Genomic DNA, 26,521 nt, shown 5'->3' with positions numbered 1-26,521 from the left:
CTCAGAAAGATACATTCTCAAAATAAATTCATTAATACTATGTTTATTATGCCTGAAGAATTGGGTACTTACTCATTATTAATGTATTTCATCTTTCCCTACGGAATCAGGTGAATAGATTGCGAATAAATATTATGATCCTTGCTTTATTCAAGGGAAAACAACACATGGAAAATAAGGGACTATCCACTGGTACGTGGCCCTTCCATGAACAAGCATATGAATTTGACCTCCAAAGGTAGTATTCATTTCCTCATATTTCTTTCTTTGCAGATTAATTATTTCTAACCTGCATTTTCTCCACTTGGCCTGAAATAATGGAGCAAAATAACACTGTTACTGAGTTCATACTTCTAGGACTGACCCAAGATCCAATGAAAAAGAAGATGGTATTTGTAATCTTCTTCATTTTTTATTTGGGAACTCTGGTAGGGAATTTGCTCATTATTGTGACCATCAAGTCCAGCCGCACACTTGGGAGCCCCATGTACTTTTTCCTATTTCATTTGTCCCTTGCTGATTCCTGTTTCTCAACGTCCACAGCCCCAAGACTAATTGTGGATTCACTCTCTTCACAAAGAACCATATCTTACAATGAGTGCATGACTCAAGTTTTTGCAATACATTTCTTTGGCTCTATGGAGGTCTTCGTTCTCAACCTCATGGCTATTGATCGCTATGTGGCTATTTGTAAGCCTTTACATTACTCAACCATCATGAGACGGCAGGTTTGCACAATCCTGATCATTCTTGCATGGATAGGGGCTTTTATCCATTCCCTTGCTGAGCTGTTGCCAGCCTTGAAATTGCCTTTCTGTGGGCCCAATTTGATTAATCATTACTGCTGTGATTTGCAGCCCTTGCTGAAACTTGCATGCATGGACACCTATATGGTCAACCTAGAATGGGTGTCTAACAGTGGGAGCATTTGCACAGGCAGTTTTGTGTTTCTGATGATTTCATACATTGTCATCTTGCATTCACTGAGAAACCACAGTGCAGAAGGGAGGAGAAAAGCTCTCTCCACCTGCATTACTCACATAATCGTAGTAGTCTTATTCTTTGGTCCATGTGTATTCATATATGCACGGCCCCCAAGCACTTTCCCTATGGACAAGATGGTGTCCGTATTTTATACTATTGGGACCCCTTTCTTCAACCCATTCATCTACACACTGAGGAATGCAGAAGTGAAAAATGCTATGAGAAAGCTATGCCATATCACAACTACCTCAGAAAGCAAGAGATGAATTGAGGGTTTTGGTTGATTCTTTAATCTGTACAGATATCAAATGTAATAGTGTATACCCTCACTTGTCCATCATGCTCTATTACAATGCACCTGATTTCCTTACTTTTTTCTGTACTTCTGCCCTCAAACTTGTAGCTTCCCTCGTAATGCCAGTCTGGTTCTTACTCTCCTGAGAGTTCAGTTCTGACATTGTTGGTTATGAAATACTCCTCACATTGCAGTCTACACTCTGGTTTGATAAAGGTGGTGGGTGATGGGGAGGGCACGTTTTGCATGGAGCACTGGGTGTTGTGCAAAAAGAATGAATACTGATAAGAAGAAAGATATTTACACAATCACAACTGTTCAAACAGTGAGTATTTATCAGTAAAAAGGAGCATATTCTCTAAGATTTGTAATTTTCTCTATAGAAAATTTCAAACCAGGTATCCTGTTTTCTCTTGAACACATCAGAGCAAAGGTTCTAACTTTGTGTGTCAATAATTATTTTTATTATATCATTCATTCATTTAAAAAATTTCTGTAATGGTGAACCCCTCACCAAAAAGGGGTGTGTGTGTATGTGTGTGTGTGTATAATTTATTTTTTATAATAAATTATTATTACTATTCTCCTTATTTATTTTCCTTTGACTATCAGGAGAATTGAAGCATTAAGTATGGGATTTTTTCAATGTAGCATTACATGGCCTGGAGATATTCAGCTAAGTTTTATGATTCGTATATAGGAGCTATAAGAGAATTCTACAACTCTAAAAGGAAAAGAGGCAAAATAATGTATGTTGTCAAAACTAAATAAAAATTTAAAATATATCATAGGTAAACCATATTTTTTGAGACTGAGGTATAGAAAAGTAGAACACAGTTTGGGGGGGGAAGCATATTATATCATTTTCTGCTATGTTTTATAAATGGAATAAAATAAAATACCAGAGACATTCAGAAATACTCACTTGAATGTCTCTAGTTAATGGAGTTGGAGTGAACCTGCTTTTGCAGCAGGAAGCCACTTTGTTTCTCTGTTTGTCCTTTCCTAGTAAAGTGGTAATGTGGATTGACAAGGTAGAATTGCCAGTAGAATTTTGGCGTTCATAGTTAGCAGAGCAGATTAGCAACCACGCCTTGAATGTGTACATTCCAGGGGTTTTCTCATGAATTTTTAACTCATTGATTTCAGAGAGTACAAGAGTGTTAATTCAAAGGTGTACATGCCCCTGATGTTTATACCAGCATTATCTACAATAGAAAAATTATTTACACGGCCCAAGTTTCCATTGAATGATGAATAGAATAGACACAGGGTATATATTACTCAGCCATTAAAAAGAATGATTTCGTGCCATTTGCAATGACAAGGTTTGAGCTAGAGACTATTAGGCTATGCTAATCAAGTCAGGCAATGAAAGAGAAATACATGATTTCCTTCATGTAGAAATTAAGAAAACAATGAGTACAGCGGAAAAACAGAGAGAGGTGTGCAATCAACACATGGGTTCTTCACTATAGAAACAAACAGGTTGTTACCAGAGGGGAGGTGACTAGAAGGTGGGGTTAAATAGGTGATGGGGATTAAGGGTGGACATGTTGTGATGAGCACTTGGTATGGTATGTAAGTGTTGAGTCTCTAAATTGTACACCTGGAAATCATACTACACTCTATGTTAACTAAATATAATCTAAACAAAATAAAATGAAATAAAAAATAAAAATGATTACTTTCAGTGTATTCAAATTTACCACATCCTTAATAACTGTTACAATATTCCATTTTATTTTTAATGCTGTTGCCCATTATTTACCTGGAAAAACCTTTTTAATGTCAATAGTTTCCTCTTGTCAAAGGTTATTTTGAAATAAAGTCATGGAAGTATCATGTTTTCAATGTTCTCACTACTTTTTGATTTCTGGGTCATTATGAAGTTAATGACTGCACTAGTGTCCAAAGTTGGCATGTTGATGTACAAGAATTTATATATATATATATATATATATATATATATACACATACACATATATGTATATGTATATATACATATTCAGTTACACAAATTGATGTTTGATGTACATATAATATGAAAATATCACCACAATCTAAGTAATTAGCACATCTATCTTCTCTATATAGTTATTCGTGTGTGTGTGTGTGTGTGTGTGTGTGTGTAAAACATTTTAATTTTAATCTATCCTGGTTGCAATTTCAAGTATTCATTATGGTCTTGTTAGCAATAGTGACCGTGCTATATTAGATCTCTAGAACTTATTCATTCTATATAACTGAAACCTTGTACACTTTGGGCAACATCTCTCCCTTTTTCTCAGTCCCTGGCCCCTGGTAACCACCACTGTACTCTCTGTTTCTGTGAATTGAACTATACCATTTCCTCATGTAAGTGAGATCATGCAGTATTTCTCTTTCTGTGTCTTTCTTATTTCACTTAACATCAAGACCCCAGTGCCATCCAGCTCTGATTTGTTACTGTAAATGGCAGAATTTTCCTCTTTTTAATGTCTGAATACTACAGATCTCACATTTTCTCTCTTGATTCATCAGTTAGGAATGAAGTTGTATCTATACCTTGGTTTCTGTGAGTAATGATGCATTGAACTCAGGAATGCAGATAGCCCTTCACAATCACAATTTCAGATCCTTGGTTTATACACCCAACATTGGGATTGATGGATGGCAGTTCTACTTTCAAGTTTTTGAAGAGCCAGTATATTCTCTATAATGACTGCACCAATTTATATGCCCATCAGCAGTGTACATGGGATCCCTTGATTCCACATCCTCACCAATATTTTGTATCTCTTATCTTCTCAATGACAGTCCAACAAAGGTGATGTGATAATTCATTATGATTTTGATTTGCAGTCCCCTGATGATGAGTGCCATTGAGCACCCTTTGAGGCATATGCTCACCATGTGTAAGTCTTTTAAAAATGTCCATTCGGTCCCTCTGCACATTTTGTAATCAGGGGAGATGAAGGAAATTGCCATAGCTTCTGCTCCATTTTCCTGTGAGCCTGAAACTGCTCTTAAAAAAAAAAAAGTCTGTTATTTAAAAATATGTTAAGAAGATTGAATATTAGACAAAAATCATCTACTCAGAAGAATATAGAAAGAAAGAAAATACCTTTCAAAGGGGAGAAAAAAGGAAAGTTTAATATTAGGAACTGACTCCCAAATATTTACTAATTATACTAAATGCTAATACAATTTACTTGAAAGACAGACGTTGACAGAGTAGACAGAAAAATCTTCAGCAAGAAAAGTAAAGGACTGATACACACATCAATATGATAGATCCCAGAACAAAGAAACCATGCACTATGAGTAAATGCTGTGATTCAATGTGCATGAAGTTATAGAATAGACACTACTAAAACAGAGTGATACAAATCAGGACAATAGTTGCATCTGAGGGAATTAACTGAAAAGGAGCATGACAGAACTTTCTGGGTTGATGAAAGTATTCCAGTTCTTGAATTTCTTTTTTTTTCTAAAGATTTTATTTATTTATTTGACAGACAGAGATTGCAAGTAGGCAGAGAGGTAGACAGCGAAAGTGGAGGAAGCAGGCTTCCCGCCCAGCAGAGAGCCCAATGTGGGGCTTGATCCCAGAACCCCGAGATCATGACCCGAGCCGAAGGCTGAGGCTTTAACCCGCTGAACCACCCAGGTGCCCCCCAGTTCTTGAATTTCTCAATGGCTATGTGAGTATATACATTTATAAAAACTCATCAAACCATATACTTAAAAGTTCTGCATTTCATTATGTGTAAACTTATCTCAGGAAAATAATTGTATTACTAAAACAAAACAAAACCTTACCAATATATGTAAGCATCCCCCCACAAAAACAAAACAAAACAAAATAAAACAAATCAAAAGCCTTTCAAATTTAGTGATCATTTCCGGGGTTGAGGGAGGCAGAACAGTGATTGTCGTTAAGAATTTCACTCCCGGGGCGCCTGGGTGGCTCAGTGGGTTAAAGCCTCTGCCTTCAGCTCAGGTCATGATCTCAGGGTCCTGGGATCGAGCCCCGCATCGGGCTCTCTGCTCCGCAGGGAGCCTGCTTCCTCCTCTCTCTCTGCCTGCCTCTCTGCCTGCCTCTCTGCCTGCCTCTCTGCCTAGTTGTGATTTCTCTCTGTCAAATAAATAAAATATTAAAAAAAAAAAGAATTTCACTCCCATGAGTGGAAGATAACAATATTTTATTGAAAATTAGTATATCATAGTTACTCTGAATGGTGGCCTCAGATTTCACAAAAGCGAAAAATGTTTGTAGTGAAAATTATGTCATCAACAAAGTGTAAAGCCAATCCACAAACTGAGAGAACATATTTGCAAATCATGTTTAAAATAAGGAACTTGTTTGCAGATTTCATAAAGAACTTGTTAATACCACATAATAATAAAAAAGGCAACAACCCAAATTAAAAATTGGCCAAATATCTGAGTAAACATATCTCCACAAAAATATTCGAATGGCCAAAAGAACATGAAAAGTTGTTTAACCCCTTTAGGTAATAGGAAATGCGAACCTCAGCCATAATGAGACACCACTTTCCACCCACTAAGATGTCTATGGGAAAAAAAAAAAAGAGGAACACGTTTTATTGAGGTGGTAGAGATATTGGAGTTGTCATAAATTGCTGATAATAATGTGAAATGGTGCAACCGCTTTGGAAAACAATGTGTCAGCTCCTCAAAAGATTAAACATATAATAGCAATGACCTAGCAATTCTAATTAATCTTAGGCATCTACCTAAGGGAAATTAAACATATATGCATACAAAAACTTATACACAATTGTTCATTGCATCTTTATTCATAGTTACTAATGGGGGAACAATCTATATGCCAATCAACTGATTCATGTGTAAATATATATTCATAAATGAGAGTGTTATTATTCTACAATGTGAATAAAACTTATGCTAAGAACATTATCCTAAATGAGAGAAACAGGTTAAAAAAGAAAACATACCGTATAATTCCTTTTATATGAAATGTCTAGAAAAGCTAATCTATAATGAAGCAAAGGAGATTAGGGGACCCCTTGGTGGCTCAGTCTGTTCAGCCACTGACTCTTGATTTCTGCTCAGGTCAAGATCTCATGGTCATGGGATCAAGCCCAGTTATACTTTGTTTTCAGCATGGAGTCAGCTGAAGAGATTCACCTTCTCCCTCTACCTGTCCCCAGTGCTGCAAGTGGGAGCTCTCTTTCTCTCTTTAAAACAAAAGAAAGAAGATTAGTACTTGTCTAGGACCCCTTGTGATGGTGATGTAGAGGAATGATAAGTGACTATAATGGGTATGGAGTTTCTCTTTAGGGTCCTAAGGGTGTTGTAAAATTAGATAGTGTCCATTGTTTGCCAGCCTTCTGTACTAAAAACCATTAAACTCTATACTTTAAATACATGAATGGTATAGTATGTGGAATATATCTCATTGACAAGGCAAAGCAGAAAAGAGTCAAATCCCCATGGGGTGAAGGTGAATGTCACCTGACCAGTCAAGCAACTAGAGCTAATAGCCGAATGTGAGGCAGATCAAGCATAAAACCCAGGAAACAATGTGGCACCCACAGTCCTCCCTTCTTCTGGTAGGCATAGATGCCTTAGGAATGCCCTGCATTTCATCATGATACTACGAGACCATAGATGAACAGAGTTCTGGAAAGTATTCTCCATCTTTAGGGTACTCAGCAAAGACTTTGGCTCACATTCATGGGGCCACTTCTGAAATCCACCCACAGATATTCCCTCTTGCTACTGAAGTAGTAGATACTGTGTGACATGATTAGAACCTAATATGACCCGCAGACTTCCCATCAAGCTTGCTTTCTGCTTTAAATGCTCCTGCTGCAAATTTTGATTCTGGGTTTTTTGTTTTGTTTTGTTTTGTTTTGGTTTGGTTTGGTTTTTTTTCCCTATGACTTCAGGAAGTGTCCAGTAACATGGGGAGATGGCAGTGCAAATGGCCCGCTCTGGGGGTTGAACTTTAGCCAGTGGGAAAAGTAAGTCAAATGCTAATTTCCCTCGATTATGGCTATTTGGAAAAGGAACATATAGTCTCTCTTAAAAGGTCCAGTGAGATCAAGAAATCAGCTGTGTAAGTGGTGAAACTAGCCAGGGGTATGCAGCTTATATGTTCCTTTAGGAATAGAAATGTGTAAGAGTCTGACATTTTGGATATTGTAGGCAAAAAGAAGAAGGAGATTTGATGAAAATAGGAAGGGTAAAGAAAAAAAAAGCAAAAATGAGGAGAAAGGGAAAAGTAGGAATAGTAGAGAAATAACAAAGGATGTTAGTGGTCAAGATCAATATCAATGGCTTACAATCAAAAAGTAGAATCATGGAAGCCGGCATTACAATTTCTCCCAGGTATAAACTAGAAGTCAATTTCCCAACAATTTCTCCAGAAATCAACAAAGATTTAATTAAAAAGAAAAGCAGTGAACATCAATGGCACTATTGAATCAACACTTTTTCCAATCAAATGGAACTTTCAAAAGAGTAGAAGAAATAAAATTCAATAAAGAACCCAAAATAGACATTTAATATATCCACTATATTAAAAATTTATCTTTATATATATTTAACAACATGAATCCATGAACAAGATATCAACCATAAATAATTACTTCTGTTTATAGAAATGTTTTGGATTCATATTTAGTCCTAAATGCAACAATTGATTGGTTTTTAAATTTAACAAATAAATAAAAATTTAAGATTTTAACAGGTTGAAAAGATATCCTGGAATTAACTCTTTTGCTCATTGGATGTCATCTTTTAAAAAATGAAAAGGCAATACACAGACTAGGGAAAAAAAAAAACAAACCTACATTTGTATAGACACACTCACTTATGTTTAAGCATTTTTTTAAAGGTTTTATTTATTTATTTGACAGACAGAGATCATAAGTAGGCAGAGAGGCAGGCAGAGAGAGAGGGAGAAGCAGGTTCCCCCTGAGCAGAGAGCCCGATGCACGGCTCGATCCCAGGATCCTGGCTTTAACCCACTGAGCCACACAGGTGTCCCTGTATAAGCATTTTTTTTTAAGATTTTTTTATTTATTAATTTTGACAGAGAGAGATCACAAGTAGGCAGAGAGGCAGGCAGAGAGAGTGAGAGGGAAGCAGGCTCCCTTCAGTGCAGAGAGCCCGATGTGGGACTCGATCCCAGGACCCTGAGATCATGACCTGAGCCGAAGGCAGCAGCTTAAACCACTGAGCCACCCAGGCGCCCTGTATAAGCATTTTTTTAAACATCTTTATTTTAATTTATTTTTTCAGTGTTCCAAGATTCATTGTTTATGCACCACACTGATGACCCTGCAATTTCACTACAGATGTAGTGAAAAGAAAGGTCATATGTACCCCAATATTCATATCAGTAATGGTCACAATCATTGAACAGTGAAAAGAGCCAACATGCCCTTCAACAGATATATAAGCATTTTATATTATATAAAACTTACATATTCAATTTCACATATAAATTATACATAAATATATATTTTATATTTAATATTCTGTTTAAACCATATATATAACAAAAGGACCTTTATCTAGAACATATAACTACACTTAGAGGTTAGTAATAAGAAACAGAACTACTATTTTTATGGTGTACACAAGACTTGAAAAGAAATTTAAAAAAAAGATGTACAAATGCAGGATTTTAGGGTAGTTCTATTTTTAACTTTTAAGGAAACTCCATATGTTTTCTAGAGTGGCTGCATCACTTAGCTTTCCCACTGACAGTGCAAGAGTGTTGCCCTTCCTCCACACCCTTGCCAACATGCCTTATTGGTTGTATTGTTGATTTTAGCCATTCTGGCAAGTGTGATGTGACATCTTATAGCAGTTTTGATTTGTATTTCCTTCATGTTCAGTAATGTTGAACATCGTTTCCTGTTTCTGTTAATCATCCCAATGTCTTCTTTTAGAAATGTTTATTCAAGTTTTCTGACCCTTTTAAATTGGATTACTCGTTTTTGATTGTTGAGTTTTTGAGGTTCTATATATATATTAGATGCTACCCAACAATCCAGAAATTGCAGGGCGCCTGGGTGGCTCAGTGGGTTAAGCCGCTGCCTTCGGCTCAGGTCATGATCTCAGGGTCCTGGGATCGAGTCCCGCATCGGGCTCTCTGCTCGGCAGCGAGCCTGCTTCCCTCCCTCTCTCTCTGCCTGCCTCTCTGTCTACTTGTGATCTCTCTCTGTCAAATAAATAAATAAAATCTTAAAAAAAAAAAAAAAAGAAATTGCACTACTACCAGGTATTTGCAGAAAGAATACAGACAAACAAGAATACTGATTCAAAGGGACACATGCACCCTGATATTTATAACAGGAATATCTACAAAAGCCAATTATGGACACAACCTGAATATATATCAAATGACGAATTGATAAAGAAAATGCGAGAATAGATAGATAGATAGGCAAACCCAGAAAATACTCTTTTATCATTTTTTTAAGTTTTATTTTATTTTTTCAGTGTTCCAAGATTCACTGTTTATGCACACCAGTGTTCCATGCAATATATGCCCTCCTCAATGCCCACAACCAGGCTCACCCGTCCCCCCACACCCCTCCCTTCCAAAATCCCCAGTTTGTTTCTCAGAGTCCACAGTCTCTCATGGTTTGTCTCCCCCTCTGATTTCCAACAATTCACTTTTCTTTTCCTTCTCCTAATGTCCTCTATGTTATTCTTTATGCTCTGCACGTAAGTAAAACCATATGATAATTGACTTTCTCTGCTTTACTTATTTCAATCAGCATAATCTTCTCCAGTCCTGTCCAGGTTGATGCTAAAGTTGGGTATTCATCCTTTCTGATGGAGGCATAACATTACTTTATATATATGGACCATATCTTCTTTATGAAACAGACTATTATATCTAGAGAACAAAGTGGTGGTTACCATAAGGTAGGTACATAGGTGCATGGAGGATGGCTTTTACCTTGTATATGAGCTAACTGAAATTTAAAAGAGAACTTTATCTATTTTGTGGTTATCTTGTGTATGGTGTAAGAGAATGTGTCAGTTTCATTCTTCTGAATGGAGCTGTCCAATTTTCCCAGCACCATTTATTGAAGAGACTGTCTTTTTTCCAGTGGATATTTATCCCTGATTTGTCAAAACTTAGTTGACTGTAGAGTTGCGGGTCAATTTCTGGAGTCTTGATTCTGTTACATTGATCTATGTGTCTGTTTTTGTGCCAATATCATGCTATATTAGTGACCATATCTTTGTAATATAGCTAGAAGTCAGGCAATGTGATGCTCCTGCATTGTTGTTCTTTTCCCACATTCTTTTGGTGATTTGGGGTCTTTTTTGGCTTCATACAACTTTTAAGATTGCTTGTTGCAGCTCACTCTGAGACAGGAATCCATCAAAATCTTAGAAGAAAACATAAGCAGTAAACTATTTGAAATTGGCCACAACAAATTATTTCGAGACACTTCTGCAAAGACAAGGGAAATAAAAGAAAAATGAGCTTTTGGGAAATCATCAAGATAAAAACCATCTGCACAGCAAATAACACAGCAACAAAACTAAGAGGCAACCCATGGAATGGGAGAAGATATTTGCAAATGACATAACAGAAAAACAGCTGGTATCCAACATCAATAAATAACTTCTCAAACTCAACACCCTCAAACCAAATAATCCCATCAAGAAATGGGCAGAATACATGGACAGACAATTCTCCAAAGAAGACTTACAACAATATATGGTGCATGATAAACAATGAATAAACAAAAGCAAGAAAGAAAGAAAGAAAGAAAAGAAAAGAAAAGAAAGAAAGAAAGTAAAGGAAGGTGAATAAAGTTAATAAAAATGTATAGCAAATATATACTGGGTTGAAGGATTTTTTTCATATTTTTATCTGATTCAGACTTTGAGACTTCAAGCTAGATCTCTTTCAAGAAACCACAATCTGTATTAACTCCTGCTTAAGAAGCATGATGATAAAGTAATTGAAACTGAGATTCTCAGTGAAGGAACAAATAGCTTACCTTGATACTATTCCTGCTATCAGTAACATTTCGTCATATGATTGGGAGCTGTTCATGTTAATTTTCTCTTTTTATTAGTTAATTTTTGATAATAGTTCATTTTGAAAGGTATTTTTAAATACATGACTACATCTACACACACACACACACACACACACACACACACACACACACACACAACTAAAAGATAAAGATATTCCACTTACTTCTTCCATCAATCACTCATTAATCAACAGAAATTTCTTGGACCCAAAGAAGGTATTGGACACAGTGATGGTTCCTGGGCCTGCAGTGATAACTAGTGAGTAACCTAGGTCTTATCTTCACTACAAACCCACTGACAGACACCCAGAGGGGAGCAGAAAATGACAACACAATGTTATATATGCTAAGGAAGCAGCTTCACAGGGTCCTGAGAGCATATTTGAGGGACACACAACAAAGGCTAGAGGGTTCAGGAAAGGTTCCAAGATTAAAAGACATACAAAAGAGAACCTGAAAGATGGAATGAAGTCAGCAGGTGGAATCAAGTCAGCAGTGTGAATATGTTCACATCATTTGGTGTAAGAGTATTCATGCAAGAGAGAATACATCACGAATGCCAGGGGATGAAAATCAGTATGCAGGAAACCTCATGAATTCAGTGTGGCTATAGTTGTTGATTCATCTATTCAATCAACAATTATTTATTATGCTATCACTGTGTGCCAGGCAATGTGCTAAACAACAAGCTTATAAAAGGTAAATAGCAGAATACGAACTTGGAGGGACAGGAATATAGAAGATGATGAAGAGTCTCATAATCCTGTGAAAGATTACTGCCAAATACACTGAAGCACACATTGGAAGACCTTTTGATCCAATGAGTGATGCAGTCTGACTTCAGTTTGAAATTATAACTGTATGGGTTATCAGTGCCGGAAATGGAATGAGGGGAACAAGAGTGACAGCACAATGCTACTGAAATGACTTGGGTGTGAAAAGATAGAACCCTGAAGTCTGGTGGTGCCACTGAGGATACAGAATGTGGTAGACCCTGTTGTGTCCAGCACCACTTCCTAGCTGCTCTGTGTCTGGGCTATTAAGAGCTCAGAGCTTAGTGCCCCACCTTCTGTACATTTGCACCAGGACAAAATTATAGGCAATGCCCACAATCCCAGGACCCAGCAGGGACCAATGAATGACAGGTTGGTCCCATTGCCTCAGCTGGATCCAGTCCTGTATTACAATATATATCTCAGGGTTCTCATGGTTGCAGGATAATGCCAAGCCCCAACTGGGACCATAAAGTCCTTCCTGTATGTAGTCAGCTTCTCTCATCCCTTGTCTTTAGAAATCACTTTCATGAAAATACTACCTAGGGAAGCCAAACTATCAAAAAGATCGATTTTAAGAAATATTTAAGGAAACAAACAGAAGAACTTGACATGGGATGAAGAGTTAAGAAAGAAATCATGGAGGAAACTAGATTCTTCCTTTGATGACTGGATGAGGGAACAGAGATGATGAGTCTTCTTTGCCAGTTTAAATGGCTTCTCCCTCTTCATCTGAAGGGAGATTAACTCTGCATTGCCTAAGGAAACTGTAATTCTCCTCTCCCAGGCATTTCCCTTAAAAGAAAGGGCTGATTCTCCTCAGGACCTACCCCCCACCACCCTCTTTAATCCTAGACCTATAACTAAGACATGAGTCCCAGCAGACCTCAAAACTGAGGTCTCGAGTGTGGCTGACCCATGAGGAGCAGACTACATTCCAAAGTAATGATGTGCTTTCTAATTTAAAAGTACAGAAATAGGGTCTTTCTTCGGGGTGCCTGGGTGGCTCAGTGGATTAAGCTGCTGCCTTCGGCTCAGGTCATGGTCTCAGGGTCCTGGGATCGAGCCCCGCATCAGGCTCTCTGCTCCGCAGGGAGCCTGCTTCCTCCTCTCTCTCTGCCTGCCTCTCTGCCTACTTGTGATCGCTCTCTCTGTCAAATAAATAAATAAAATCTTTTTAAAAAAGTACAGAAATAGGGTAATCCTGGAAGAAACATACATTTCAATCAAGACAAATATCTTGATATGAGTTCACTAAAAAGAGATTCTTCATTTAATATTGTAGCTGGGGAACTGAGTAAAAGTTAACAGTTTTTCTGCTTGGAGGCTGAAATAGGAAACAAAATGTGACCCACATTAAGCAAATTCGAATTTGACCTGACTTGATCATAGGGAAGGGATAGATTTAAAGCCATAGGGAGATTGGAATGTTAAAATGGATTTGTTATTTGTGATTGGCTTAACTTCCCTGGGAGGGTCCAGAAGACATACCTTTTATCATGACTATGGGAAATAAATTTGTTGTGCTGGTCCCAGCACCCTTGAAAACCTCTCTGATCACTGTATTCTTGTAGACCAGACCATTAGTGTCACTAAACTGGGAAATCCCAGTGCAAAGGGAGATAGTTTACCCCATGTAATAGTTGTCAAGTGGTAGCAATCAAGCTCCTTAAAGGCAAGGTAGGCATGCTTCCCATAGAGGACAGAAGACTCAGTACAACAATCAGAATAATCAATACACTTCCAATGAGTTAGGCACATGCTGTGAGGAGCAGTCTATTTTAGACTTAACTAATACATCATTAAAACTACATCACAAACTAATTATGTACTATACAGTGGCTAACTGAACATAATAAAAGAGTATATTTATGATGAACACTGAGTAATGTAAAGAATTACTGAGGACCAGTTGGACATCACAGATATATTCAGAACATTTCATCCCAAAGCAACAGAATACACATTCTTCTCTAGTGCACATGTAACATTCTCCAGAATAGATCACATCCTGGGTCACAAATCAGGTCTCAACTGGTATCAAAAGATTAGGATCATTCTCTACATATTTTCAGACCACAATGCTCTGAAGCTAGAACTCAATTACAAGAGGAAAGCTGGAAAGAACCCAAATACATGGAGACTAAACAGCATCCTTCTAAAGAATGAATGGGTCAACCAGGAAATTAAAGAAGAATTGAAAAAAATCATGAAAAGAAATGATAATGAAAAAAAAAAATGGTTCAAAATCTGTGGGACACAGCAAAGGCAGTCCTGAGAGGAAAATATATAGCGGTACCAGCTTTTCTCAAGAAACAAGGAAGGTCTCAAGTACATAACCTAAACCTACACCTAAAGGAGCTGGAGAAAGAACAAGAAAGAAACCCTAAACCCAGCAGGAGAAGAGAAATCATAAAGATCAGAGCAGAAATCAATGAAATAGAAACCAAAAAAAAAAAAAAAAAAAAAAAAAAAGAAAGAAAAATTCAATGAAACTAGGAGCTGGTTCTTTGAAAGAATCAATAAGATTGATATACCCCTGGCCAGACTCATCAAAAAGAAAAAAGAAAGGACCCAAATAAATAAAATCATGAATGAAAGAGGAGAGATCACAACTAACACCAAAGAAATACAGACAATTATAAGAACATACTGTGAGCAAATCTATGCCAACAAATTTGACAATCTGGAAGAAATGGGTGCATTCCTAGAGACATACAAATGACCAAAACTGAACCAGGAAGAAATAGAAAACCTGAACAGGCCCATAACCAGTAAGGAGATTGAAACAGTCATCAAAAATCTCCAAACAAACAAAAGCCCAGGGCCAGACGGCTTCCCAGGGGAATTCTACCAAACATTAAAGAAGAACTAATTCCTATTCTCCTGAAACTGTTCCAAAAAATAGAAATGGAAGCAAAACTTCCAAACTCATTTTATGAGGCCAGCATTACCTTGATCCCAAAACCAGACAAGGATCCCACCAATAAAGAGAACTACAGACCAATATCCTTGATGAACACAGATGCAAAAATTCTCACCAAAATACTAGCCAATAGGATTCAAGAGTACATTAAAAGGATTATTCACCACGACCAAGTGGGATTTATTCCAGGGCTGCAGGGTTGGTTCAACATCCGCAAATCAATCAATGTGATAGAACACATTAATAAAAGAAAGAACAAGAACCATATGATACTCTCCATAGATGCTGAAAAAGCATTTGACAAAGTACAGCATCCCTTCCTGATCAAAACTCTTTAAAGTGTAGGGATAGAGGGCACATACCTCAATATTATCAAAGCCATCTATGAAAAACCTACTGCAAATATCATTCTCAAAGGAGAAAAACTGAAAGCTTTTCCACTAAGGTCAGGAACACGGCAGGGATGTCCATTATCATCACTGCTATTCAACATAGTACTAGAAGTCCTAGCTTCAGCAATGAGACAACAAAAAGAAATTAAAGGCATCCAAATTGGCAAAGAAGAAGTCAAACTATCACTCTTCGCAGATGATATGATACTATATGTGGAAAACCCAAAAGACTCCACTCCAAAACTGCTAGAACTCGTACAGGAATTCAGTAATGTGTCAGGATATAAAATCAATGCTCAGAAATCAGTTGCATTTCTGTACACCAACAACAAGACAGAAGAAAGAGAAATTAAGGAGTCAATCCCATTGACAATTGCACCCAAAACTATAAGATACTGAGGAATAAACCTAACCAAAGAGGCTAAGAATCTAGATGCAGAAAACTATAAAGTACTCTTGCAAGAAATTGAGGAAGACACAAAGAAATGGAAAAATGTTCCATGCTCCTGGATTGGAAGAATAAATATTGTGAAAATGTCTATGGTACCTAAAGCAATCTACACATTCAATGCAATCCCTATCAAAATACCGTCCATTTTTTTTCAAAGACATGGAACAAATAATCCTAAAATTTATATGGAACCAGAAAACACCTTGAATAGCCAAAGGAATATTGAAAAAGAAAGCCAACGTTGGTGGCATCACAATTCCGGATTTCAAGCCCTATTACAAAGCTGTCATCATCAAGACAGCATGGTACTGGCACAAAAACAGACACATAGATCATGGAAAAGAATAGAAAGTCCAGAAATAGACCCTCAACTCTATGGTCAACTAATCTTCGACAAAGCAGGAAAGAATATTCAATGGAAGAAAGACAGCCTCTTCAATAAATGGTGCTGGGAAAATTGGACAGCCACATGCAGAAAAATGAAATTGGACCACTTCCTTACACCACACACGAAAATAGACTCCAAATGGATGAAGGACCTCAATGTGAGAAAGGAATCCATCAAAATCCTTGAGGAGAACACAGGCAGCAACCTCTTCGACCTCAGCCACAGCGACATCTTCCTAGGAACAATGGCAAAGGCAAGGGAAGCAAGGGCAAAAATGAACTATTGGGATTTCATCAAGATCAAAAGCTTTTGCACAACAAAGGAAACAGTTAACAAAACCAAAAGACAGCTGACAGAATGGGAGAAGATATTTGCAAATGACATATCAGATAAGGGGCTAGTGTCCAAAATCTATAAGGAACTTAGCAAACTCAACACCCAAAGAACAAACAATCCAATCCAGAAATGGGCAGAGGACATGAACAGACATTTCTGCAAAGATGACATCCAGATGGCCAACCGACACATGAAAAAGTGCTCCACATCACTCAGCATCAGGGAAATACAAATCAAAACCACATGAGATATCACCTCACACCAGTCAGAATGGCTAAAATTAACAAGTCAGGAAATGACAGATGCAGGCGAGGATGTGGAGAAAGGGGAACCCTCCTACACTGTTGGTGGGAATGCAAGCTGGTGCAACCACTTTGGAAAACAGCATGGAGGTTCCTCAAGATGTTGAAAATAGAACTACCCTATGACCTAGCAATTGCACTACTGGGTATTTATCCTAAATATACAAACGTAGAGATCCGAAGGGGCACGTGTACCCGAATGTTTATAGCAGCAATGTCTACAATAGGCAAACTATGGAAAGAACCTAGATGTCCATCAACAGATGAATGGATAAAGAAGAAGTGGTATATATACACAATGGAATACTATGCAGCCAACAAAAGAAATGAAATCTTGCCATCTGTGACAACGTGGATGGAACTAGAGGGTATCATGCTTAGTGAAATAAGTCAATCAGAGAAAGACAACTATCATATGATCTTCCTGATATGAGGATATGGAGATGCAACATGGGGAGTTAGGGGGATAGGAGAAGAATAAGTGAAACAGGATGGGATTGGGAGGGAGACAAACCATAAGTGACTCTTAATTTCAGCAAACAAACTGAGGGTTGCTGGGGGGAGGTGGGGTTGGGAGAGGGGGAAGGGGGTTATGGACATTGGGGATGGTATGTGCTATGGTGAGTGCTCTGAAGTGTGTAAACCTGGCGATGCCCAGACCTGTACCCCTGGGGATAAAAATACATTATATGTTTATAAAAAATAAGAAATAAATAAAAAATTTTAAAAAATACTGAATTACTACATTGATTATCAGAAAATAGTAGAACACCATATGAAAACTGTACTGGAATCAAACATTTTAAAATAAAATATACTTTAAAAAAAAAAGAAAGAAAGAAAAGAAAAAAAGGAATGTTGGCTGTTTTTTTCCAGTGATCCTACAAGTCAGATAGAGAGGAAGCCTATTCAAGTATTTCTTGATCTGGGTTAGCAAAAACAAACCAAACAAAGAAGCAAAAAAAAAGTCTAGGTAAAGAAAACAGAATTTTAATTAAAAAAAATTTTGTGTTATATTAGTCACCATTCAATACACTTGCTTTTAATGTAGTGTTCCAACATTCATTGTTTTCATGTAACACCTAGTGCTCCAGGTGTTATAACCACCTCTTTAATAACCTCTTTAATAACCACCACCAGGCTCACCCACCCTCGCTACCCACTTCCTTCTAAAACTCTCATTTGGTTTCTCAGAATCCACATTCTCTCATGGTTCAACTCCCCCCAACCCCAACTTTTCCTTTACTTCACCTAATATCTTCCATGTTATTCCTTATGTTCCACAAGTAAGAGAAATCATATGGTAATTGATTTTCTCTGACTGACTTACTTCACACCTCATAATCTCCTCTAATCCCAACAGAATAGACTTCTACCCACTAAAGCTACCATGGGCATGACCACTGCCAAATGCCAACTCAGCAGATGCAACCTGAAGTCCCCGATATGGCAGCAATCCTTGACATGATCAGCTTGGGTGCAGGTTGATTACATTAGAAGGTTTCCATCATGGAAGGGCAGCATTTTGTCCTGACTGCCATAGACACTTCCTGTGGGTAGGGATTTGCATTCCCTGCATGCAGTGCTGCTAACAAAACTATATTCATGGAATTAGAGAATTTTTTTTACCCCAAATCATGGCATTTCACACAACATTGCTTCTGATCAATAATCTCTCTTCACAGTAAATGAACTGCCACAATGGGCCCATGCTCATGGAATTCACTGGTCTTACTGTATTTCTTGCCCTGCTGAAGCAATTCCTCTCATAAAATGGTGGAATTATTTCTGCAAAATTACTTATAATATGAGCTAGGTAGCAATACCTACCAGGGTTGGAGCAAGAGTCTTCAGTTGTCTCAAAGGTCATATATGCTCTGAATAAGCATCCATGCCATATTGCTACTCCTCCCATAACATTGTCCTGTAATCAAAGGATAGAAATGGGAGAGGCAACATGCATTACTACCCTTAGTTACCCACTAGAAAAATTTGTGCTTCCTGTTGACATTTACTTATGCTTTTCTTCCTTTGAGGTCTGCATTCCAAAGGGACAAATGCTTCTTGCAGTAGACACAAAAAGATTCTATTGAACAGAGGGTTAAGAGTGCTGCCTGACCACTTTGGGCAGCTCATGCACTTAAATCAATAGGCAAAGAAGGAGGTTGCTGTGCTAGTTGGGGTGATTGATTTTGGCAACCAAGGAGAAATTGGACTACTACTCCACAATGGAGGTAATAAAAAGTGTATCTAGAAAACAGGAGATCTGATAGGACCACACTTACTATCACCATACTCTGTGATTAAGGTTAATGGAGTATTACAACAATTCAAACTAGGCAAACTATTAATGACCCAGATCCTTCAGTAATGAAGTTTTGTGTCACCCCATCAGTAAAGAAGCATGACCAATTTTGGTGCTTGTTGAAGGCACATTGAATATAGAATGGGTAACAAAAGAAAATATTTATGAATTAGTGATGTGACTGCTACAAAAATGAAGACTGTAATTATTGTATTTACTCCTTATATCAAGAATGTGTTTGTGCATGTGAGAATATCTACATATATATAGATATATATCCATAGATATAGATATCTATATAGATATATAGTGATATCTATCTATATAGATAGATATATATATCCCATGTCCTGATAATCACCATTTTTTACTGTTTTTTCCCTTAAATTATAGCTAAAAAGACACCATTTCTGGCCCAAAGAAACACCTTTTCCCCATAAACTAAAAATAAATATTGAAGTTAAGCAGAGAGAGTCAATTAACATATGGTTTCGCTTATTTGTGGAGCATAAGAAATAACACGGAGGACATGGGGAGATGGAGAGGAGAAGTGAGTTGGGGGAAATTGGAGGGGGAGATGAACCATGAGAGACTATGGACTCTGAAAAACAATCTGAGGGTTTTGGTGGGGCAGGGGGTGGTAGGATGGGTGAGTCTGGTGGTGGGTATTATGGAGGGCACGTATTGCATGAATCACTGGGTGTGGTGCATAAACAATGAATTCTGGGACACTGAAAAGAAATTAAACAAAATAAATAAAAATTGAATAAATAAATAAATAAACAAAAAATTAATTTTGACAAGTAAGTTCTTTATTACATCTAGCTCATGCTTCCTAATTAAAAGGGAAGGGGCACTTCAGGGAATGACCTTCCCCAGACTCCATATTTTGCATCATTCATGTTTAAATACTACTGCAGGAAAGGCAAAAGAGAGGCATTTCCCAGTCGGCATTCCATGTGAGAACTGATTTCAGAAAATGTGGGATGAATGCAGGGTTATCTTTGTTTTCTGGCAGGAAGGCAAGAAACTGAATATCAGTGACATCAAAAGAGATCAGACAGAGTTTTAGAAACACTTTTTTTTTTTAATTGAGATTTGAGCAAAGTGTGGCAAAGTAACTTTGAGAAAAGAAGAGATGACTGAACTGCCCACGCTTTGCATAAGCTCTTATCAAAACTGGTAAGATTTGTGTTGGGCTTTAACATAACCTTATTTAATACTCAGAGAAAATTATCTGATAAATGCCACACTGTGGCATTTATGGGAGGATAGAAATTTTAGGGAATTTTCTGGAAGTACATCACAATCTAAACTGAATAGATGGAACACAAGAAATGCACATTGGCTCCTCATGGAGAGATAAGCAAATAAAAATTATATATATATATATTCCAGTGTTCCAGAAAATGCTCCATGGAGATGATGATTTTACTTTGGATGTAGTAGGCTTCCCTTTTCAGTGGTAACTGCATATTGAATAGGACCAAAGACTATTGGATTGTATATGGGAAATTCTCTTAATTATTTCAGTCATTTTATAATACTTATTATTAAACATATACTTTTTTAAACATATAATTTTTATACTTCTTAAAATCAGCAACAAACATAAAAATTCCCTTCCTTATGTTGCTTTGTTCAAATGTATGCTATTCTTCTATTTATTATTATACGAATGATACAAATGGCTTAGTCTATAACTCTCACATAGATGATAAGTGATATAGATAGATAATAGATAGATGACAGGTAGTTGATATATATATATATATATATACAGGTAATAGATGATAGATGATAGATAGATAGATGATAGATAATAGGTAGATAGATATATTTTTTTTTAACATTTAACTGTTAGAAACCATGGACAATATTCCATTCCTGTCTGTTGAAGAGCTTGATAAAGAGCCTGTCTGGTGAACTCCAAAGAGTGTGGGGCAAACTGTAGTGAATGGCAGTGTGGTTGGGATATGATGTGGTTAAGAGCCTTGAGTCCAGAACTGCCTGTAGAGCTGACTCGCTGTCTTACACAGACATTTAGATCTTACTCTGGCCCTGGGAATTTTGCTGTTTCTGCAGTCTATGTCAGAACACAGTTGTTACCATCCAGTAATATGCCAATGTGATTCACAAACCATCTACCAAGAGAAGGTTTTTAAAAATTTTGTTTTTAATGCAGCATCATTATGACGTATTTTCAACTACTAAAGGGAATATTTTAAAAGGTAATTCATCCTCCTAACTTTGATTCCAAGAATACAATTTCCCCACCCTAAAGTCATTATGCAATGTCAGTCCTCTCTTAAATATGATTGATATGAGACCAAGAGTGTGTGATATATATTGTTCTGCTGTTAATGAAAACATTACCATCCTCAGCATACAGTCCTGAATTCTATCATTTCACAACATATTTTAGAAACCATTACACATGTATAACCACTTTTTTTTTGATGATTTCATAAAACACTGTCGCCAACTCACTTAGCTTCCTTCTGATGGGCATTGAAGTGGTCTCTTACCTTTTGCCAACATGGAAAGGACTGCTGTGATTGTCTTTGTGCCTGTGAGTGAGATTACTTGCAGCAAATGGAAGCACTAGACTTGTATCTATGCTTCACTGAAATATCCTCAATGCTGAAAATCACTCCCTGAGAGATGGCATCCCCTTAAACTCCTACCAAGAATGTGTGGGATCAATTGTTTCCGACATCATTTTCAGCAGTGTTTATTAAGAGGCATTTATTGAAAAAATGTCTCTTTGTTAATATGACAGGTGAAAGGATATATAATTGGAATTTAAATTGAATGTATTTTTTAGTAATAAATTGATAATCTTTACAAATTATGTTTAATGAGACGGGTTTCTTTTAAAATCAGTTCTTTTGCCCATTTTCATTTGAACTGGTTTATTTGTAAAGATTTTGTTTATTTATTTAAAGGGAGAACCAAACCAGGGAAAGGGGCAGAAGGAAAGAGACAGAATCTTAAACTGGCTCTATACCCAGCATGAAGCCCAGTGTGGGACTTAATCTCACAGCCCTGAGATCATGATCTGAGTGGAAATCAAGAGTCAGACACTTAACCAGCTGAGACCCTCAAGGATTCTATTCACTGTGTTTTTAAGGATTGATCTCTAAAATCCATTTATATTTTAGAAAATTATGTTTTTGTCTTGAATACATGTTGTAAAAGTGCATAATGCTTTGGCACTTATGCATTTAATTGTGCTAATACATGGAAAATGTATGTGAGGAGTACAGAGAAGGTTTATTCCACTGTTTGGTAGATATAAATAAATATTAGTTACCTCTTGTTTCTAACTTCTCTTATTTAAGTCCTAGTATGGGATACTCAAGAAAATAGATTTCAGGAATTCTATTGAAAAATTTCAGCTATGACTTGGAAATTCCTTAGCTTATTTTCTAAATCCCTGGTGCTTAAAATAACATGAAATGTAAAAGAATAATTTGACTTATGCCAATTGTTTTCTATTTGCCCATTATTTTAGTCTCAGTCTCTCCTTGTGCCTTAAGAAAATATGTGGATAGATTGATTGATACATTGAACTAGGCAAAGAATTTAACTTTGTACAAAATAGTATAATTTTTAAAATACAAAGTTTTTTAACATTAAATGAATTTAAAACTATACAAAACTAGAAATTATTGAGAGTTAAGGTAACAAGAAATAAACAGTCATGGTAACAGATTTAAATACATTTCATGATAGACTGACCAACTGACAATTTTCACTGCTAAAATAAGTTTTCTCACTTGTTCACACTCTCTTTCTTTCGCTCTCTCTCTCTCTCCCTTTTAGGTTTCATTATGGAAAACACTATCAGGTGTTTCTACAACATTCCTTGAATGTTCAGAATACTGCTAGAAGACACTTCACAACTGATTTACCAGGTTCAAATAGTGTGAATGCATATTATGCAAATCATGCATGATTTTTCTCCATTTGGCTACATTCTACCCTAACTGGTCCTAACTGTAAACTAAACAAAGATATTCTGCTCAGAAAGATAACCTCTTACCAAATCCTCTAAATTAATATTTATTATGCCTAAGGAATCAAGTACTATTTCATTACTGATATATTTCACTACATCCGTTGACAATTAGGTGAATAGATTGTGAATTAATTTTATGACTTGCACTTTATTCAGAAGAAAACAACACAGAAGGTAAGGGATTACCCACTGGTAAGTGGCACATCCATTATCAAGCATATGGATTTGAGCTTCCAAATGGAGTATTCATTTTATATTATTTTTTTCTTTGCAGATTGATTTTAACCTGTGCTTTCTCCACTTTGTCTGAAAAAATGCGGCAAAATATCAGCATAACTGAATTCATACTGTTAGGATTGACCCAAGATCCTATGAAAAAGAAGATGGTATTTGTAATTTTCTTCATTTTCTATGTGGGAACCATGATAGGGAATTTGCTTATTATCATGACCATCAAGTCCAGCCGGACACTTGGGACCCCCATGTATTATTTCCTATTTTATTTGTCCCTTGCTGATTCCTGCTTCTCAACTACAACAGCCCCCAGACTAATTGTGGATTCACTCTCTGCAAAAAATGTCATATCTTACAATGAGTGTATGACTCAAGTCTTTGCATTACATTTATTTGGCTGTATGGAGATCTTTGTGCTCATCCTCATGGCTGTGGATCGCTATGTGGCCATTTGTAAGCCCTTACATTACTCAACCATCATGAGACGGCAGGTCTGCATCATCTTGATTGTTATTGCATGGATAGGGTCTTTTATCCATTCTATAGCCCAGATTATCTTGGCATTGAGAATGCCTTTCTGTGGACCCAATTTGATTGATCATTACTGCTGTGATTTGCAGCCCTTGCTGGAACTTGCTTGCATGGACAAATATATGATCAACCTATTGATGGTGTCTAACAGTGGGGCCATTTGCTCAAGCAGTTTTGTGATTCTGATGATCTCATACATTGTCATCTTGCATTCCCTGAGAAACCACAGTGCAGAAGGGAGGAAAAAAGCTCTCTCGACTTGCACTTCTCACATCATCGTAGTAGTCTTGTTCTTCGGTCCATGTATATTCATATACACACGCCCCCCAACCACTTTCCCCATGGACAAGATGGTGGCCATATTTTATACTATTGGGACCCCTTTTCTCAACCCACTCATCTACACACTGAGGAATGCAGAAGTGAAAAATGCCATGAGAAAGCTCTGGCATATTAAAATTACCACAGAAAGCAAAAGATGAACTGAGGATTTTGTTGATTCCTTAACCTGTACAGATACCAAATATGATAGTGTACATCCTGACTTGCCCAACACTCTCTAATATAATAAATAATAATTATAATTTCCTTATGTTTTTCTCTACTTCTGTCCTCAAACTTGTAGCTTTCCTCATAATGCCAGCCTGGTTCTCTCTTTCCCTGAGAGCTCAAGTTTGACACTATGGGTTATGAAAAGCTCATATTTCATAATATGAAATATGAATTACAGATGTATCTTGTTGTAGCTCCTATAGGAGGAGCTATATATATCCTCCTATAGGAGCTACAACAGCAATGTTATTTCATCTGAAATTGGGTTTATCAATGGAATAAATGAAAGTATGAGAAGCATTCAGAAATACTTAGTGAACTTGTCTCTAGTTAACGTAGTTAGGGAGCATGTACTTTTGCAGCAGGAAGCCACTTTATCTGTGCTTTCCTAGAGAAGGTGTAGTGTTTATTGACAAGTTAGAATTACCAATAGAATTTTGATGCTTATAGTGAGCAAAGTATATTATCAGCCTTGCTTCAAATATGTGCATGCCAGGGGTGATATCACGAAGTTTTAAAATTCATTCATTTTAGAAAGTACAAAAATATTAAATCAAAGGGGTACATGCATCCCAATATTTATAGGAACAATATCTATAATAACAAAATTATGGAAAGAACCCATTTCCATCAAATGATGAACTGGGTAAATCAATGACTTTATATATATATATATATATATATATATATATATATGTATATAAATATATATAGATATGTGTGTGTGTGTATATATATATGGTGTATTAGTCATAAATAAGAATGAGAAATGAGATCCTGACATTTGCAATGACAAGGAGCTAGAGGGTATTATGATAAGTAAAACAAGTCAGTCAGAGAATAAATATTCCATATGACTTCAGTCATATAAAAATTAAGAAAAAAATGGATACAGTGAAAAACAGGGAGAAGGGGCCATTCAAAAAACAAATTCTTATATGTAAAGAGCAAACTGCTGGTTACCAGAAAGGAGGTGGGTAGGAGGAGAGTTAAGTACATGATGGGGATAAAGGAGTACACTTGTCATAATAAACACTGGGTATGTAGTATGTAAGTGTTGAATCACTAAATTGTACACCTGAAACTCCTATTACACTGTATGTTAACTAACTGAAGTTTAAATAAAAACTTAATACATAAATAAATAAAATTCATTGATATCACTGTATTCAAGTATAACACATCTTTAATAACTCTGATAAGATTCCATTTCATTTTTAATGCTATTCCCCTTTATTTAACTGGAAAGCTTTTCAAAACCAATATTTTCTCCTTGTCAAATATTGCTTTTTATTTTTTTTATTATGTTACTTTCATCACCATGCAGTACATCACTAGTTTTGATGTAGTGTTCCATGATTCATTGTTTGCATATAACACCTAGTGCTCCATGCAATATATGCCCTCCTTAATATCCATTGTTTTAAAATAAAGTCATTAAAATACCATGGTTTTAGTGTTCTCACTACTTTTTGCTTTTGGGGGATATTATGAAGCCTACTGATTGCATTAGTGTCCCAAAGTTGGCACATTGATGTACAACAATTATATATATACATTTTATATATTTATGTATTATATATACATTTTTTCAGTTATATAACTATATATATATATATATATCACCATAATCTAACTAATTAGCACATCTACTCTGTACAGATATAATTGTGTGTGTATTTTTATGTGTGTGCATACAAGATTTCATTTACAATCTACCTTTTTGCAATTCCAAGGATACATATGGTATTGTTAACTCTAGTGACCTTGCTATATACTAGATCTCTAGACTTTATTCATTCTATGTAACTGAAACCACACACCCTAGAGACAACATCTCTCCATTTCCCCCAGTGCCTGGCCCCTGGTAACCCATTCTTTTTTTTTTTTTTTTCCAACAGACGAATGGATAAGGAAGATGTGGTCCATATACATGATGGAGTATTGTGCCTCCATCAGAAAGGATGAATACC

General features: G+C 36.6%; 2 protein-coding genes across 2 annotated transcripts; both read left to right on the top strand.

Annotated features, from left to right (window-relative positions):
• Positions 1-317: 317 nt before the first annotated feature.
• Positions 318-1,250, top strand: LOC123949486 (olfactory receptor 4C11-like). Its single transcript, XM_046016980.1, has one exon. The coding sequence runs from the start codon at positions 318-320 to the stop codon at positions 1,248-1,250; it is 933 nt and encodes a 310-aa protein (XP_045872936.1).
• A 22,295-nt stretch (positions 1,251-23,545) lies between these two features.
• Positions 23,546-24,478, top strand: LOC123949238 (olfactory receptor 4C11-like). The gene has a single exon (XM_046016601.1). The coding sequence runs from the start codon at positions 23,546-23,548 to the stop codon at positions 24,476-24,478; it is 933 nt and encodes a 310-aa protein (XP_045872557.1).
• The last annotated feature ends 2,043 nt before the right edge of the window (positions 24,479-26,521 follow it).

This window comes from Meles meles, chromosome 8, assembly GCF_922984935.1.
Source record: "Meles meles chromosome 8, mMelMel3.1 paternal haplotype, whole genome shotgun sequence".
NCBI classification, from domain to species: Eukaryota; Metazoa; Chordata; class Mammalia; order Carnivora; family Mustelidae; genus Meles; species Meles meles.
This window is presented reverse-complemented; position numbering and strand designations above follow the sequence as displayed.

What these genes read in the sequence shown, in the direction of transcription:
- LOC123949486 (XM_046016980.1), top strand. Translation starts at nt 318, where the DNA reads ATGGAGCAAAATAACACTGTTACTGAGTTCATACTTCTAGGACTGACC.
- LOC123949238 (XM_046016601.1), top strand. Translation starts at nt 23,546, where the DNA reads ATGCGGCAAAATATCAGCATAACTGAATTCATACTGTTAGGATTGACC.